Source organism: Podarcis pityusensis (assembly GCF_964106645.2).
Source record: "Podarcis pityusensis genome assembly, chromosome: 7".
Lineage (NCBI taxonomy): Eukaryota > Metazoa > Chordata > Lepidosauria > Squamata > Lacertidae > Podarcis > Podarcis pityusensis.
The window spans coordinates 57,572,362-57,591,748 of NC_138031.1; the positions used below are offsets into that span (position 1 = coordinate 57,572,362).

The 19,387-nt window shown below is 45.6% G+C and overlaps 1 protein-coding gene across 3 annotated transcripts in view; it reads left to right on the plus strand.

Annotated features, from left to right (window-relative positions):
- The first annotated feature begins 222 nt into the window (after window positions 1-222).
- Window positions 223-19,387, plus strand: part of NFATC1 (nuclear factor of activated T cells 1) — a 140,230-nt gene continuing 121,065 nt past the window's right edge. The window contains exon 1 of one of the 3 annotated variants that reach the window (XM_081014164.1): window positions 223-813. In XM_081014164.1, the coding sequence (XP_080870290.1) occupies window positions 795-813 (19 nt within the window). In that variant the 5' untranslated portion in view covers window positions 223-794. Of the gene's footprint in view, window positions 814-12,911; window positions 13,306-19,387 lie in introns of those variants that run through there. The other 2 variants (XM_081014163.1, XM_081014165.1) reach the window with 2 other exon arrangements.

Here is a 19,387-nt window from a genome sequence, read left to right on the forward strand (position 1 = left end):
TCCGCTGGAGGAGGAGCGGAGCGAGAGTGGGGTTCTCCTCTAGGACTTTTCTTCTCCAGCTTGCAGCGCTCTTCTCCGCTGGCTTGGCTGGCTGACTCCTTCGCCAGGCAGCTGAGAGGAGCTCGCAGGACCCGTGACATCACGGGGCTCTGGGCGGGGAGAGGGGCTGGGAGGGGGAAGGAGGGAGGGGGGTGTTTTCCAGCTTTAAAAAGGCAGCAGTCACGGAGCAGCCGTGCGTCAGAGAGAGACTTAGAGACTCTGCAAACTTTCCTGATCAAAATAAACCCCGGCCCTGAATAAGACACCAGGAGAAGGGAGAGAGAGCGCGTGTGAGTAACTTCCTAAGCGCTCTCTCTCGCTCCTCTTTGGGGCAGGATCCTTTGCGCCTGCCCTTGCCACCCTTCATTCCCTTCCCTTCTTTCCCCACGTCCCACTCAACGCTCATTTCAATGACATCTGCTTAGGATCCAGCTTTATTCTGTTTAAAAACAAAAAAACAACTCCCCCCCTCCCGTGCGCGCGTTTGGCTTTGCAAATTCCGTGGCGAGAGGGAAACACCAGCTTGGAGTCTCCATTTAATAGCTTTGGAGACGCGCGCTGTGCTACGTGGGCGTGAAGACACGCGCGCGAGAGAGGATCTACCTTCTTCCCTCTGCCTCCACCTCACTTTCTCTCTTTTTGTGCTGAGCGGATGCCAAGCGGCGATCCTCTGAACCAAATCCTCTTGGCGCCTCGAGATCCAGCCCAGTGGTGAAAGGGAAACTTTCGGTGTGCGTCCGTCCCGTCGCAGCAGCATGAAATCAGCAGAAGAAGGTAAAGTACCGCTAGTGGCTCTCTTTCCCGGAGCCGCTTTCTCCCGCTTTTGCCTCTCCCGATGCAGATTCTTCTCTGCCTTTTCTGACATTTTTGCTGCTGTTGCTTCTGTGGAGAGCCGCGCCAAGGGAAACCCGGGCAGGCGCCGGGCTGTGTTTGCGCGTGTGTGCGCGCGTGCGCGTGTCTCTGTGTGTGTGTACCGGCGGGAGGGCCTGGCTGGCGGCTGCGCTTGGGAGGAGGGAAGCGGTGTCCCCCTGGTGTTTCCCCAAAGCAGCCTTCAGGTTTTTTCCCCCTTCTTTTTTTCGTTTTGCCTGCTGCGACTTCTTGCCAATAGGTGTCTCCTCTCCCTCTCTGAACTTGGCCTTGGGCGCTGCGAGATCCTTGAACTCAAGGCGGAGAGGGAAAGGCTGGGTTCCCCCCCGCCCCCTCTTTTAATTTTTATTCTAAGGGGCATCGCCGGAGTCCCTTGGGGTGGGCTGGCTGACTAGCTGCCGGCTGCTGCGTGTGGGCAGGCGCCTTGCTTACGCGGGATGTGCAACAGAGCAATGCTTATGGGAGCCGGTGGAAAGGGATCGGCGGGGTGGAGCAGCCTCCTTCTGAAACCAAAGGAATCCCAGGACACAGTGGAGTTCTCAGAGTACGCGGCTGCCTCTGTGCATTGTGCGCGCCGATATTTTACAGAGTTAACAGTGTGCAGAACCAATCCAGCCCGTCAAATTACTTCTAACCACTAAATGCTAGCATTTAATAGCGCCGGCTGGGGTAGGAGGAAGCCGAGGTCTGACAGAGCACACGCCCTGCTCTAATTAAAAAACCGTTTTACCGTTCTCGATTTCTAAAGTCTAGGAATACTTTCAAACCTTAAGAAAAGACACTAGTCTCCTCCCCTTCCCCAACTTCTTTCAAAAATGGTCTGTTTGTTTCCTTGGTTCAGCTACCTCCATCTTTCTCCCCTCGCTGTTGCCTTGTTGTGGAGATTGAAGAAACTTTCATAAAATGGCCTTTGGATAAACTGCATTGCAGAAAAGCAAAGGTGACTCGCTGTTCTAGAGTAGTTCCATGGGCTTCCTTAAGATTCCAAAGCAACTGATTTCATGGGATGTTGCCTTATAGCAATTCAGAATGTTTGGTCCATCTAGCTTAGCACTGTCTACGTACATGGACTGGCAGAGACTCTCTCAGGTGTCAGGAAAGGCCTTTTGCCAACCCTACCTGGAGATGCCAGGTATGGAACATGAGACCTCCTGCACAGAAAGCATGTGGCAGACCACTGAACTGCAACACTTCCCAGAATGTAACAGTGTTCTATTTATTTCATATAATTTATATACTGCTTGCTCAAAGCTGTAAAAGAATAAAACAACAAAACCAGTTTTAAAACTGCCATTTAAAACATCCAAATAATTAAAACCAGGAGAAAGTGATAAAACAGATCAATACACATGTAAACTTTCTACGTGTCTGGGTAGGGTTGTCTAAACAGAAACATTTTTACCAAGCACCTAAGACAGTGAAGGCGCCTACCTTATGCCAGTTGGCAGCGATTTTTTGTAACCCCACCTACAAACCAGTTAAACTACTAGAGCAATTGGATTTAAACACAATCCTATGCATATTCACTCAGAATTCATGTTCTTGGACAATAGGGCTTCTACCCAAGTAAGTATGCAAAAGATTGCACCCTTCAGTTGCACTCCACTTTTTATAACATCTCTGTTAAAGGTCAAGGAGCTACGGGTAAGGCACTACATCCTAGACCTGAAAATTTGCTACCTTAGTGACCATCATAGGATTTACTTCAAATTAATGTGGAATGCACTTTTGAACAGGGGTGCTTACAATTGTAGTCTTACTTGCAAGTGATTCCTGATGCTCCCAAGGGAAATCAGCTCAACGGAAAGCTGCAAGTCAGAGCATGCTTACTCAAAAGTCATCCCAATTGATCTCACTGGGACTTATGCCTGAGTGAATGCATTTAGGATCAAGGTCCAATGAGGCTCATTCCATGGTTAGGATTAGGGGGAAATTAGTTTAAAGTGCTTCAGTTTCCAAATAGTTTGTTGAATGACAATTAAGGGAGCAATCCAATGCACAAGAAACGGACGTAAAGCAAGACAGTGTAAGTTCAACCGACGTAAAGTTACGCCAGCTCCTACTTCATTCAGCAGCTGAGTCGCTCCCAGGTTGTTGGGTCATGTGACTGAGCTGAACAGTCTTAGGTTCCCTCCTAAATCCCACCCCCACCACTCCCCCAGCCCCTGGCTGAGCCTGGACTGAGCTGGCATGAGCAAGTTAGTACAGTCATATCTTCTGCTGAGCCAGGGAATATCATCTGAGCGTGGCTGTCCGAACCAGAGATCCACTGCATCTGAAGCTGCTCTTCTTATAGGATTGCCCCCTTAAGTGTACTTTTGCAATAGCAGTCAACTACTGTACAGTAGCCAACTATTTTAAAAGGCAGGAAGAAGCAAATGCCACCTCTAAATTGCCTTAAATAATAGATCAAGACAATTCTTTCATACCACGAACATTCAAAAAAACCGATTATCACTTGATATACTAATATGTAAACTATGAACAACTTGAACAAAATATTGGCTGGGAGAGCAAGTAACTCCTGCCCCACATAACCAATCACAAGACATGGCACACACACACACTATTTGAAAGGCAATGACCATCAACTTTGGTGGGCCCTGCCCCCCTCAAATATTTTATGTGGAGGCAAAGGGCCCTCAGCCCCTAGGAGTTGGCTCCTGTGTATTACATAGATAGCTAATGATTCTGCATAGTACTATATTGTATAGAAATAGGTGTCACTGTTCCTTTTTAAAAATGAGATCTTCCCTTGAGCTGTAACTTATTTTTATAATGCCGCCTCTACTTCAACAGGACCTGCTCCTGTGAGAAGAGGAGCAAAGCCCTCAATCTGTTTAGGCAAGTGAAATGAACTTCTCAGCTTCTTGTATGGGACTTAGCACAGCTCTGAACATCTTTATAATATTTCAAGCTTTATTTTTTTCAAAGAAGGCTTCTGGCTTGAAATAACCATTGCTTTGATATGTGTAGTGTTGTATTGCACCCCCCCCCAAATGATGCCAAGACTTAAGTCTGTGGGGTCATTTACACCAGCCTTCTACAACATGGTACCTTCCAGATGTTTGGACTCCATCTCCCATCAACCCTGACCATTGGGCAGTGATGGTTGGGGCTGATGGAAGTTGGAGTCCAACAAGACCTAAAGGCTACCAGGCTGAGGAAGGCTGAAAACACAATCATGTTAACTGACATTCATTGTGATCTAAGTTACAGATGCTTGCTTGAGATGGCTGAGTAGCTCTCTTTATTAGCTGCATACGCTCTGTTGTACACCGCTGTTTGGTATATGATCATCTGCATTCTCCTTTGGAAGGCCTGTACAGTTTTGAACCATTAAAATGATTGGAGCCAACTCATCATGTTGACCCACCAAGAGCTCAATAAAACTTCACAGTTGTCACTGTATGCTTAGGACTGCAAAACTGGGGAGGGCGGGTGCTACTGCAAAGTATTCCTTAGGTCTGATAGTCTTGCTGGTGCTCAGCTTGGCCAATCATTAGTTGTACAGGCTTGTACACATATGAAGCCATAAAATCAAGGAACACATGACAACTGGCACATATATTTGCATGTTGGCTAACAGAGGTTTAAAGGCTGCCAGGAAAGAAGAAAGACAATAGCTTCTAGTGCGGTCAAAATGGCTGAACAGAAGATAGATAGAAAGACAAACATTCAAATATTATACAAACGAGTCTATTTTCATCACACGTTGAGCACATAATTTCTGCCTGTGATGTAGCTGTTAAAAGCAAAAGCTCCTTGCTGGAAGCAGAACTATGTAACCCCCTAGTTATTGGGTATGCAATAAGTTCGATCCATTGACCTTAGGTATTTCAAGACCCACTGAAGTATTTCAAGCAATATTTGCTGCGCAAACTTTGTAAAATGATGCTACAGTGGGCTGGGATGCCCTACTAGCAAACCACACTGGGCTGCAGCTTCCAGTTTCTTTGCTAGAGTTCTCCCGATTGCTTTGTGCACCAATTCCAGCAACACGTTGCTCTCTACTAGCCCTTTATCTCTTTTTAACACAACAAAACTCTAATCTAAGAATGAACCTAAGAGGTCTTTTAAAATCACTTTGGTTCTTGATGAAGTCGTTGGCTACGTTGTCATAACTACCTCTGCATTTTAATGCTGCAACAGTTTCGTTTGTTTCCTCACAATGAGACTCTCTAGCTTACGCAGGTATATTTGCATGCTCACTGGGTTGTTGTTGTTGGCTCAGTGCTTTTAGTGCTGCTCAGCAGATCTCTTCGATTCATCCTGCAAACAGCTGCACATCTAGCCTGAACCAAATATGAAATATGCATTTCACATTTCTGTTTGAGAGATGCTAACTATTATCACCAACTCACAAAAGAAGCAAAAGCTTTGCACCTTTCTCATTAACTTACGTCTCAACTTTGGACACACTGGTACGTCTCCTATGCAAGTGGAGACGAGTGCAGAATGAAATTGCAGCAACCTCATATTTATTGCCTGCTTTGCAGGTGGTGAATTGTGGAGGGCATTTAGGCAAAATTGTCCCAAGACTGAGGGTTGCTCAACCCACTGAGGCAGCTGTTTCTCTCTTATAAATTATTTTTGATTTTGATTTTTCTTTAAAAGATTCCATGATGGTTTGCAAAATCTGGTGGGTCCGGGGAATGATCAGTGCTTCACTGGAGAATGGGAAAGTACCACCTGCCTTGAAGGAGTCAGTGGTGCATCTCCTCCTTAAAAATACTTCCTTGGACATGTTGAATAATTATTGCCTAGTGCCTAATATCCCCTTTGGGGGGTAAGGTGCTCAAGAGGACTGTAGCAGCCAGTGGGTCCCACTGCTGGGAAACCTCCTGCCTGTTGTCCTGCCTGTTCATAACACCAGGAAGGACTGGGAAAGGCTGCTGTCTGAAATCCTGGAGGGTCAGGGTTGACAATACAAGCTGCAGCAACCAATGACTCAGTATAAGACTGTTTCTCAAGTTCCCTGGGTAGACGGCCATTATTAACGCTTTGTTCCTGATATTCATTTAGTGTTCTTAGGCATCTTTGGGTTCTAAGAGCTACATTACGCAACAGTTTTCCGAAAATCGCTTCTGATATTTCATTGTCTGTTTCTGCACTCACTTGTTTCCATAGATTAATGGGTTGAATCTTGTTCACTGGAAACACAAACTCATGTTCACACGCATACGATGCGAACACAAATTATTAATGTATTTTAACCTTAACTTTCAGATATGGGTGCACTATTTGGGGGTGAGGCTCCTTCAGTTAAATGGAACAGGGGTTCCTGTGCCAGTAGCAGTGCTGTTGCGCTCATTCACTTTTAAGTATTAAAAGCGAAGACTAGAAATCAAATTAACTAAAAACAGAATGAGCAAGGGGGAGAAACCATGAGACAAAGGCGCTTATTCTCCCACCCTTTATTTATTTATTTCGGTTCCTCTCCTGCCCCCTCAAATTCCTATTAAAAATTACCATGATGATTCTGCTCTTCCGGATGGTAGTTTAAAAACTGATGCCAAAGTCCTATTAAAAAAAAATGTCCTGGTGATTCAGCCTAGCAAACTTTGAACAAACAGCTGGGAGCCAAGAAGAAATCGAAAGGCAGGGAAAGCTGGTACATTTCACAACGTAGTTTGTCTTGCCAATCGGCAGTGCAGATGTGCCTCTTAAATCAACAACAACAGCCTCTTTCATTCAAAGCCAGGTCTCACTCACTCACAAACACACCCTTGCCTAGCTAGTTCCTTGTCAAGATGCCTGGGTAGCATCTTTGCTAAGAATGTTTGAAGCAACAGTGTAAAGGGGCCAGCAGTGACTGCCACCAGTTCAGTATCAGATTCTGCAAACTGCCCGGGGCAGGGGGGACCAGGAGCAGATGTTTGCCAGAGCAGTGTAAACCATAATAGAAAATGTGTAAGGCAATATAGTACTTTGTTATGGAAAGTAGGGGGAAGGGAGAGAGAAGCATAGTGGATCTCATGGAAAAAATTTGTTTTTTTTCCTGGCACTCTTTGATGGACTTTTCAGCCATCATCCTGGAAAATGGGATTCCCAGAGTCTATAGAGGAATACCATTTCCATAACTGCTTTTAAAAACTATTCCTTTGAAATATAGCCTTGAAGATCTGGGAGCTCCGTAGTGCTGGCTTCTGGGATGGTGAGGTCATTTGCATGTTGCAGACTTTAAAACTATCTTGGCTAAAGGGAAACGCTGTATTTTTCAAGCAGGCAATTAAAGCCTTGCTTATAAAAACCTCATTTTTAAAGATTTAATTACAAGCTAAACAATGCAAATAACAGCTTCTTGTTAAAGGGGTGGGGGAAGCAACTACTTTGCATTGTGGTCCTAAAGACACTTACTGTGTGGCACTCCCACTAAATTACTGGATCAGGGTTTACCAAACCTGGGTCTCAAGCTGTTTTTAGACTACAATTCCCATCAACCCTGACCACTGGTCCTGCTATGTAGAGATGATGGGCATTGTAGTCCAGCAGCAGCTGGAGACTTAAATTTGAGAATCCCTGTACTGGATTATTCTGGAATGATTTCAGAGTGAGTGTGAGTACTGTCTGTGGGTGCTAGGAGCTAAAATTATAGATTGGAAGGAGTATAGGTCTGGTGAGCAATAGGAATATTGGTTGGAGCATATGGTCTTCATGTCTGCCCTAGACTTTTGTTTATTGTTCTGGACATTATTCTGGGCTTTAATTAATGACAGCACATTTTATAAATGTGAAGCCCCAGTGTTTTGGAACATACATTTTATTTAGTACATTGTATGCATGTCTGTTGTTATTAAAATTCTTTTTTCTCATGTGATTTATATAACAATTGGCACTAGTGGGTGCTGCAGCTAAATAATATGTGGTAATAGTGATGACTGCTATGTTATTCATGCTCCCCTCACAGAAGATTGGTGATCCTTAGCAAGTGGGGTGCGGGAAACAGCTTGAAGGGAAACGTATGTTTAGTCTGATCCACAAATCACTTGAACTCAAGCTCTCAGATCTAAGCTACATTAGTGTAATGGAAGCCAAAGACTTGAGCTGAACCGCCTTGTGGATTGCAACCTAGCAGCCCATTCCTAAAACTTGACTACTGCAAGGTTAGGCAGTGCCAAAAAACACACAAAAAAACCACCCCACCCCAAATACACCATTACACAATGTAAGGACTAGAAAAATGTACTTAAGCTTAAAATAAGACCCAGCAAGTGAAGATTTGAAACCCAGGTTCAGCTGACCTTGGTTGCAACACAACTTGCTGCTATTTCGTAGCATATGAATGCAACGCATCTGCAGACAGTTCCCCTTCCTTTCACAGAGGGTCTTGTTGGTTGGAATCAAAAGCAGGCTGCTTGCAAGCTCTCGATCAGCTATTCTCACAATTGCCAGCCCACTCAGACAAGCAGCTGCCATTCATCCTCAAGGCTTCATCATGTGTCAGTCAGCCAAGAAGATACAAGTGCCTCCTAATCAGTGTGCTCTGGGAAACTGGAAACCTTTGTCGATTAGACTGTTGTCTGCCAGCGGAATGAAATACAAACCTTATCACTTGCCAGGTTCCCTGGTGACTGTATCAGACTTTTTAGCTGAACCCCCCCATTCCTTATGCCTTCCAAAAGGATGTGTTGTTTATGACATTAAGCCTAGTTAATTTGCTATTGCTTTTTTTTACTTTGTAGGAGTTTAGGCAGAAGAGGTGAAGAAAAGCAAAGAAACAATGTGAGAGATGCAAGTCTTTCCCCCAAAAAGTGTGTGCATTGTGGGGGCGCGGGGGGGGGGGAGTAAGTAACATTCAGAAATCATCAACTGGAACAACCCCACTTCCTTGGAACTACAAACCCTACTAAGGACCCATTCACAGCACTTTTTCTAAACAGGAAGTCGAGTCAGCCATAGTTTATTTATTTTTTAGTAAATTTGCTATGTTGAACTTGCCTCGTAAACATCTTAGAATGAAGAGAAGGAAAAATCCACGGGCACAAATCATTATTTTATCAGCTGCTTCCCAATTTTCGAACAGAAATGTTATTCTCCAAGGAAAGCTGTTCAAAATAAGTTATCAAAAATACAATCCTGTCCTGCTTGCTCCAGATGGAATTCCTTGCTTCAACAGCACCACTCAGATCTACTGTTCATAGAAAAGTTGTTTTTCTTCACATTTGTGGGTACTTGATGATGGATGGCATATGTGCAGCTGGTTAAACATGACAAAATTACTGCAAAGGCCAGCTTTGGCTGACTTCAGTGCATAAAAACTGGTCATGCAATTGACCTGGAAGCCAATGTGTCCACACCGAAAGAAAGCAAAATGTCTCTTGAGCACTTAATCATCCAGGTCTGGTGACTTAGCAAAAGATAGTTCAGAGCAAAGAACAGTGGTTGAGGAAGACAGAAAAATGCATTTGCAGGTGCCAACAGCGACAACAACAACAACTGGTGTTAAGGAACAGCCCTTATGTATTTCAGGTATCTTACATTTAAATTTTAATTCCCAAAAATGCTTCTGCAAGAGATCACCATGACAAAAAATTCATCACATGAGAGGAACACAGGACAAAAGCCCAGGTGCCTGCTTAGAAGCTGCACATAGGTATGCCAGAACTCTTGGATTCTCTCTATACCCATATTTAAGTGGCAGGCAGGCATCCCCAGAAAATGACAATACACCATCCTGCCCCAAAGCAGACATTAGCACATCCAAAATTCCTGAAGCAGATTTAAAGTTCACAGGTTTGCTCTTGGAATTGTAATATGCATCTCATGGAGTGTGAGTCTATCAATGGCGACTAGTCATGATGGAGTCTGTGTCCTGCCTCCATAGTTCAGTATGCTTCTGAATACCAGTTACTGGAAAACCCAGGAGGAGAGAGTGCTCTTGTCCTACTTGCAGGTTTCCCACATGCATCTGGTTGGTGACCACTAGAACAGGATACGGGACTAGATGGACCATTGGCTTGACCAGCTGGTTCTTCTTACATTCATATATTCTTATCACATGTTTGAATGTTTTGAGACATCTGCTGTTGCCTTCAGACACAGGTTGGACACACAAATGTGTCTCTTAGGGGCATTTAATATGGACCAGTTGTTGGCTCCCAGATGTAAACCATCTTTCAAAACACAACCTTGTTCCCCTCTCACAATTTAGTTCTAACATGTGCGTTATACATACGTAACTTCTAAAGAAACCCAGATTAGATGTAATGCTGGAAGACAAGGCTGTCTGTCCCATGCAGGCTGTTTCAAGTGGTGAAATTCAAGAGGGATATATGATGAAGGCAGGAACAGATGTCTGAATGAGGCTTCTTGAAATGTCGGCTGTAGCGTGCTGGAAGGAGGCTCTTTTTGCTGCTTCCATTGGCAAAACGTTTTAGGCCAGCACTGTTGAAAGGGTTACACCCTTGTTTAACTTTGCAACGGACACAGGCATTCTCGTGACTAGTGTTAGGGAAATTTGCAGAATGTTCATCTTCTCTGAGAAAGACACACACACACGTCTGATTCTTGCATGCTTTCGGAGGCACGAGTGTGTCCACCTTTTCTGGCCACAGCGGAAGCAACACTCCGAGCCAACTCCTATGGCCTGGCTGAGACTGTAGGTTGAATGGATCAGCCTGTCCATTCAGTCGACAAGCACCGCCACCTTCACAAAGACATGTGTAGTGAAACGGTGCCCCTAACACAGTACCTGTGGGTTTGGATTTATGGTGTGAAGTAAATGCCCGACAGCTTCATTGCCCCTTGCCCCCCAAGACTGCCATTGCTAGAAACAAAATGTTAACACGTGGCTGCGGTAGCGTCTCCCCTGTAAGATGTGGCCTGCCCAATATACTTTTACCTCCAAACCTTGAGGGAGCCATTTGGATTATTATTATTTATTTATTTTCCGAAGGCAGCAAGTGCATTACTTAGCAATGAGGACGAAAGAAAAGATATGGCTGGGTTTTTTGTTTTGTTTTACTTTCACCCCCGTTGCCATATGACAAAGGGGGATTTCCCCCCCCCGCTCCTCGTTTGTTATTTTAATTGTACCTGGTTATCTAAATCAGCTTTTATTCCACCCGCTGGCTTGCCTAAGAGGGCTTCATGCTGCTCCCAGCTCCAGCGCTGCCACCCCCGCCACCTACCCTGGCTCTGGGCATCAAATACCAGACGTGAGTTTCAAGAGTTGGCAACTTTTGGCACCGACGTGTCTCAGGGTGTTGGCTGGCTTCTCGGGGCTATGATTGATAACCCTCTCTTCTTTGGAATAACTTGGTGTGTGGGTTTGGTTCACACCATTACTGCATGTTTTGTTCCGCAAGAACCTTCGCTCTCTTTTGAACAAGTTGTGATCTGGGTTGTAGGTGTGGGCTTTTTGGGCTCGAGTGATTTGTACTCCCTCACCTGCTGTCTCTTAGATGGGCCAAATGCTTCATGGATCCACTTTAGGTTGCCATCATGTTTGCCCTTCGATGAACGTGAAGAATAAAAACACAGGGACTATAGAAAAGAGGACAGGAAGAAGGGCTTAAGTGTCTCCTCCACGATTGGCTGTTGTGGGCTAATATTCTCTGGGTATTTTATTATTTGTTTTTTCAGTTTATATCTTGCCTTTTCTCCAGAAGCCCAGGAATGATCAAGCAGTAAAAATGTCCACTGTTGTAGGGCCCCTCTAGACTGGTGTTTTATTGTGGGTATATTGTGCAACATGTTAATGACCCAATACTAGTATTTATTTGTTTAATTTTTATACCACCTTTTACCCAGAGATCACAGGGCAGTTCACAGCATTAAAATACATAAAAATACAAGATGAGAAGACAAACGAGAACACACATAATAAAACAGAAAGAAACCGTGAGAAGTGAGGTTACAGGGAACCAGGCAGAGGGCCTTCTCGATAGTGGCTCCTGCCCCGTGGAACGCCCTCCCATCAGATGTCAAGGAAATAAAGAGCAATCTGACTTTTAGGAGACATCTGAAGGCAATCCTGTATCATGAAATTTTAAAAGTCTAATATTTTACAATTTTTATGTGCTGTAAGCCACACAGAGTGGCTGGGGAAACCCAGCCAGATGGGTGGGGTATAACAAAACAACACACCACCACATTTGAAAGGCCATGGATTGTTAATTAGCCAAAGGTTTGGTCATAGAGGGAAAATGTGTAACTAAGGTGCCAGTTGAGCCTCCCTGGAGAGAACATTCCACACACGGGGAGCCACCACAGAAAAGGTCCATTCTCAAGTTGTCACTCTCTGGACCTTTCATGGATGAGGCATTGGAGAAGGGCTTCATATGGAAAGAGGAGGTATATTACTAATGGCTTTATTCTGCTTTATTAGTTCTGTGCTTTCCCAGTGTTACATTATTACTGTCTGAAGGGCTATAGCACAACAAAATTGGAAAAGTTATGGGTTTTCAACAGGAAGGTTCTTAAACACACAGGGGAACATGCTGCGGGGTTTCCTGATCACCCACTAAATATCTTCAAAGAATGTACTCTTCTTTTTGGAAGGGAATATTCATTTCATAAAATTTCTACGCCTCCGCAAAGGAGTTATGCATCTGCCTTTGGATACGCATCTGCGTGAAAATGCCCGATTGCTAAGATGTGAGGCAACTTTCAGACCACATCACCAAGGCCATTGGGGTTGTGGAAGTAGGAAAGACTCACCAAGGCATGTGTACATGAAAGGGGTGATGGTGCAGAGAGAAATGGAAGCAAATAACACTGCAGCCAACTTGAAAGGGAGAAGGAGGTAGACCCCCCCTCCCCGCCCAGGAGCCTAACTCGGACAGGTGGCCGCGGCAGAGGAGACGAGAGGCCAGCGTCCCTCTCCTGGCTGCACCCCCCCTCCGGGCCTGTAACCCGAGCAGAGAGGGTTTATTTTAAAAAAAGAGGAACCAGCCAGCGAGCGAGAGCGCGAGGCGGGCAGAGCAAGTCGCTTGTTGATGTTTCCGGGTGTAGATCAACAAAGGCAGGGGGAGGATCCCGCAGACAGGCAGCGATCGGGCGATAAGCGAGCGCGCGCCCCAGGCTCGCCTTACAGCCGCCCAGGAGGGGCCGCGCCGTCCCGGGACCTGCAGCCAGCCAGCGAGCAGGCAGCTCCCGAGTAGCTTTGCCCGGCGCGGAGGTCAGCGCGACCCCCAGGCCTGTCCAGAGGCGGCGGAGGCGGAGGCTCCTCGCTCGCTGGCGCGGCAACAGGTGTCCGGGGGCTGCGCAGGGAGAAGACCGTCCGCTGCAACTTTCCCCCCGCGCCGTCGGAGAAGGAGGAGGTCGCTGCTGCCGCTGCCGCTGCCGCTGCGTCTCCCTGCCAAGCCATGACCAGCCTGGAGGAGGAAGAGCCCGAGTTCGATTTCGATTTCCTCTTCGAGTTTAACCAGAGCGATGAGGGCGCCGGCAGCAAAGGTGGGTGGCGAGGCAACAGCGTCCGGCCTCTCGGGATTTAAGGTGGTGGGGGGGGAGAGAAGAGGTTTATTTGCAGCACGTTAAATATAGCGGTTCTTCTGGGACGGAGGAAGAACGGTCTTCAGCAGAGGCGGAGCCGAGGGAGGGAAGGAGGAAGCCATCTGGAGGCGCCTCCCGTGGCTGCGATGGAAGCGCCTCTCTCGCTTCTTTCCCCTAAGGGACGGGTCGGATCAAGCGAGCAGAGTTTCCCCGCAGAGGTGGTGGTGGGCACTCTGACTCCTCCCCTTGGGAGTTTTTAAGCAGAGCACACTTGGATTAGTTGAGATTCCTGCATCGCAGGGGGTTGGACTGGATGACCTTTGGGGTCCCTTCCAGCTCTAAGGTTCTAGGAGGTTGCCTGTTCCAAATGGCTCCCGAAACAGGTGCTGCTGCTGCTGCTGTCTCAGGGTAATGTGACCTCCTTTTCCCACCTGTGTAAACTTTTTAAAAAAAAGAAAGAAAGAAAGGAAAGGGGAAAAGTAGAATTCAGTTTTCACTGATGCATGTTGAGAAGCCTTTGCAGATGTGTGCGGCTAGAAGGAGTAAGGGCAAAGCAAGTGTCTTTTTGCGGAAAGGCCCTCTCAGATGGAGCATCCAGGAGAGGCTGCTGGATCTGGCCCATGGCCCATGTAGGCCACCGTCCTGTTCCCAAATAGTTGCTGGTGAGAAACCAGCCAGCAGGCTTGGAGCGCAAGAGCGTGCTCCCCTTCTGTGGTTTCCAACAACTGGGATTGAGAAGCATTTGCCGCCTGCGTGGCTGCTGTGAGGTCAGTGGGATAAAAGTGATCAAGGCACGCTGCAGTGAGCTGCCTTCTGTGCTGGAGAGTCAAAGGGCTTGACAGGCTGGAGGGTCAAAGAGGCTGAAGAAAGAGGAAGGGGAGTGGGAGGGAAAACGCCATGGAAGGCCCAGAGCCAGGGCAGCCTGTGCTTTGGGATGGGCTATAGACCAGGTTTTATGTACTGGTTACACCAGTGCTATTTTCCTAGAAAAAGAGGTGCCATGAACTCTTCCCTTCCTCTCTTACAATGGCAATGGCGTCCACCTGAGAAGCGCTGGAGATGAGTTCTGGCTGAAAAAAAGGCCTGGGTTACTTGGCCTGGGTTTTGGCTGCCCCACTAACATCAAACCCCAGTGTCACACTATCATAGTCCTTGTCAATTATGTGTATGCCACCTTCTCATAGTCAAAACCATGGCATGCAGTGTGTGTATATTTCTCTGCGTAGTCATTTGTGTACTCTGAGCATGCTCAATAGGAACCTTTGGCTGGAAGACATGGGAGGATCTTAAAGATCTCAGCTTGGGGAAACTTGAGTTGGTCCTTGCATCAGTCTGGGAGCAGAAGGGCCTTTGAAGACAGTCCTTGATGAAAGGTTCCCAGCAATACTACTCAAGCCCAGCAGTTGCAGGAAACCTCTGGGGCCAGCCCCTTTCCTGATTGCTCAGCTCGAGAAGTTCTGTGGGGGTGGGGGGTTGTTTGCCACATGCTGCTTGAAGGAGGAGGGACTGGTGATGACTGGGTGGGGATGCAGTTCTTGCAAACAGCTTGAATGTAAGCAGCAGCCTCCCCTTCTCCCATCCTGAGAAGTTAGCCATCACTTTTCTGTGGAATTCCGCTGATGAACAGAGTTTGGATCTGGTGCAACTTTATGCCAGCTTAATTTCATCAGCTTGCTCTATGCCACTTTCTTGTGTATAAGATTGTTCCTTGAATGATAGTAAAAGTAGATGCCAGGGAAGACCTCTGAAAGCCGAGGAGCCATCACTGAAAAGGCTGTCTCTGGTTGCCACTTGTCCTGTTTCAGATGGTGGAGGCACCTGGGGAAACAGGTGCTAAACAGGGCAGGACCCTGATCGAAGCAGAACTTTGAATGGAGCTTAGTATGGGTCAAACCATTGGTGTCACCACCATCTCTTGAGAGAAGACTGACCAGTATATATAGTAGAGCCCTTAAATGTGTGGTGGCATAGACTTCTGGGTCAGTGCCATTGGTGAATGGCGGAGTTCCTCCAACTGGAGGAACGGGCTCCGTGGAAACTGGGTCTTCCCGCCGTGGCGAAGGTGGGGACCCGCTAGAAATCCCAGGCGGAGGAAGCCTGGGAACGTGGGGTTCGGCAGGGCACCAGAAGTGCCCCCCTACTCGTGGGGAATCCCATCTAGGGGCTCCGGAGCGAAGTGGGGTGAGAAGCGCGGTGCTACGAGCTGACTGCTACTTTCACGGAGTGAAGCCGCACAGCCATTGCCAGAGAGCGCTGACTTTTTCCTGTGGACAATTGGATTTAAAACAAGTACCCGTGAGTAGAAACGGAAAATTGGATCAAGAAATTGTTTAATTTGGTATCAAAGCGGGAAGGTGCAAACAGGAAGTCCGCCTTCCGCTTTTTTGTATATAGACTAAAGCAAAAATTTTGCAAGCTAAAGCCGGGAGCTGTCAAGAAAGACTAAAGTTCCTTCATTCAGAACTACTGAAACCCCCCTTGGAAGCAGGAGAAAAGGGGGGGGGGGACTCTGTTTAACCCCTGGCAGGAGAGGGAATGAAGAAGGATAAGTTTCCACCATCTCTAACCTGGGAACGGGGTGTCAGAGACAGAAACTGTTGGAGAGGTTCATTGACTGTGAAAGTAATACTTTGACAGATAGCTAATGAAGAGAAACAAGTGGATTCTAATGTTGCCTTTTGCATTTTAAAGAAACAGAATATCTGAAAAACATCTGAAATATCTGAAAAATGAAAGTAACTTTCCTTTGTCTTCAAAAAAAATAATGGATACAAATAGTTTGTCTCCTCTAGAGGGAGCTTGCTAAATTGTTGCTGTAGGATATTTGAGACCCAACATCTGTGAGATTAAGACTGTGGGAACAGTCTTTTCTGACCTTGAACAAAGATGAGCTGGGAGGGAGACTGGGTGCTTGCTCTATGCAAGACAAATGCTTTGCTGGAACAGATGCATGAGAAGATGGACTTGATGAATGAGAAAATGGATTTGACTGTTGTGGTTGATAACTGTGGACAAACAGGGAACATTGATACAGAAATCAGTCAGGAACCAACCTATGAATTTGTACTGACTGGGCAAGTGCAGATAACAATGGAGGAGGATGCGGCTGCACCTCAAATAGTACAAATGGAGAGACCCGAGGCCCTACAGGAGCATAAGCTGCTGTTATTGAAGATTGAAATTGGAGTGGGCCAAGGGGAGTCTGGAGATGAGGAGACTCCTAGCTTTGGAGAGATCTTGAAATTTGATTTTAAATACATTTTGGATTATATCGAGGACTGTGGGGAGTGGGACTGTGGGGAATGGGCGAGCTGGATGAAGGGTGATGGAGACAATTTTGGGTTGGAATCCCCCAGAGAACTACTCCTCAATGAGAAAGGAAAGAAACTAAGACAGAGACCAACAAAAGACAAGGAAAAGGGCAAGCACAAACAAGATGAAGAAGAATTGCAGAAGGGACATGGAAGAGACTTAAGGGCCTCGGACATAAGGCTTCCAGGTTGATGGACTAGATGGAATGGACAGTAAGGACTGACACGACCCGAGACCAGGAAGAAGAGACGCTGGATGATGATTGAAAGAGAATTTATAATGGAAATTTTGTATTTTAGAATCAGCTTAATGAATATTAGGGAAAATGTGGGAATGAAACTATACGACTCTAGCAGAAATGTTATCAGGAGCTATGTATATTTGAAAACTAAGATTTAAGTCTTAAGGTACCTAGGGGTAAGATAAGGTTAAATAAATTAAGATAATTTGAATAACAGAATATGGGGAAAGATGGAAAGGATTTGTTGAGTTAATTATTAGGTTAAATTGTTAAGATAAATTTTATAACAAAAATTGAGAAAGATGGAAAGAATTTGCTGAAATAATTATCAAACTAGAATCCAAAAAGGGAGATGTGAGGAGGTCAATGAAACAAGCAAATGGAAATTATGGATATGTAATTTGGGATTTGTGTTTTTTTTCTCCTTTTTTTTTCCTTCTCCTTTATTTTCTTTTGCTGTATTGTCGTATATTTTGTGCTTTTCTCTTTTTTTATTTGTTTTTCCCCTTTTTTTGTATTGTAGTGTTGTTGTTTTTTATTTTTTATTTTTCTTGTAATCCTGAAATTATCAATAAATATTATTTAAAAATAAATAAATAAATGTGTGGTGGCATAATTTAGGCACCTCACATCTTTCCAGTCCAAGAAACCAGAAAAATTCTATGTTTGAACAGGACTACCGTACCTCTTATTTTGGAGGATATTCCTATCCATATTTTCCCCTATGCAGGTTTGCTTGAGATCTTTAACATTCCCTAATGCAGTTATTCTTGAAGCATCTTGTGAATTGTGAGCATTCTTCCATATTTTCAGATCTGGCTTGCAACACAGAACCCACTTACATTTTCTGCTATATATGAGTCAGTCTTTTCTCACAGACAGGATGGCGATACCATTGGTTTGATCCAGGCTAGGTGTTGGGGTACGATCCAGTAGTGAACAACTTTATATCAGTGTGCGACGTGACCCAATACTATTACTTTCCTTGGAAGGGTGTCATATCTGTGGCCCCTGGAAAAAGTCTAGCTGCAATCCCTGAGATGACTCCCAGCCAGTGCTGGATTTACGTATAAGCTAAAGAAGCTATAGCTTAGGGCCCCACTCTCTTGCCCCCCCCAAAAAAAGAATTAAAGGAAAAAACCACTGAATGTACCTTTCCAAAATATAAGATACAAAACAAATAAAATAAAGCCGACATACAGCAACAATGTTTTGTGCTGTGTAGGCTCCTATTTGTTATCTGCAAATGGTTTTAGATACCTATTAGGTCCATAAATTACCATACAGCATATATTCGGCAACAAAAAACAGCGACAATTTGTTGTTGACAAAGGACAGCTGGACATATAAAGGGCCCCATTACCTTCAGTAGCTGAGGGCCTCATCAAACCAAATCCGGCCCTGCTTCCAGCTCTGAACATGCACAGACCAGTTCATACTAAACATTTCCTCAGGCAGTTGCATACCCACATACACTTCTGGATAGAGATATTCACCGGTGTAAATCAGCCCAGAGGCACAGAGCAAGATATTTATATGACTAAGTTCCACAGGATGTACCAGTCCTTCCTGTGTCTCCTGTGGGTATGATGAGGACAGGCACAGATGCATACATTGTCTGTGGATCTAGTTAGGGAACACAGAACAGAAAATGGCACAGGAGAAGTGCATGCCTTACTTGGAGACTGTTTTGAGGGTCTTCCTCTTCCCCTCTCAAAATTGTTCCTGGAGGAGGCCAGGAGTGGCCTTTATGTTCAACCACCACTTCCACCTCCTCAGCTCTTCTTAGTACAGGCAGATCTGAACAGCCACACCAATAAATCGCCTTGTTGTTATGTGAACACAAGAATCCCCCTCACTCTGGAAGATTAAATGCTATGGGAGATCCTGCACTTTAAAAAAGCAACCCCTTTTCAAACTAATTTGTATGTTGTGTTTTATATTATGTGGGTATATATGTTGCCTGCCCTGGGGCCTTATGGTGAAGGGCAGGTAAGCCAACAAATAATATTTTGGATAGCAATGGGATCCCATGGTGACGGAGATGTGGCCAGGGAAGGGCAAGAAAGGTTTTCACTTGATCTGACCTAGCAGGATATAAAAGTGTACAGACAGGATCATGTCTTCCCCTAGACCACTACCACCCAGTGTTAAGAACCTGATTCTGTTAATGGCTGTCATACAGCATTTTCAGTGGATTGCGTTCAGTTCAGTAGCTGCCCTTTTATGCAGCCCCAAGCACTTTTACACACAGTGCAAGGGGTGAGGAACATTTTTGAGGCAGAGAACCACATTCCTTTCTGTGCAACCTTCCAGGGGCTACAGACCAGAAGTGGGCTGGAGCAGCGAATGTATATTTTTTCCTTTATGCAGTAATTTCTGTACAGATTCACACACATTCCAGCCAGGCAAAAACTAATGAGGAGGGTGCGGAGCTGAGAGGTTGTGGTGTGGGGAGAGTCTGGAGGGCAGGATGGATAGGTTTGGAGG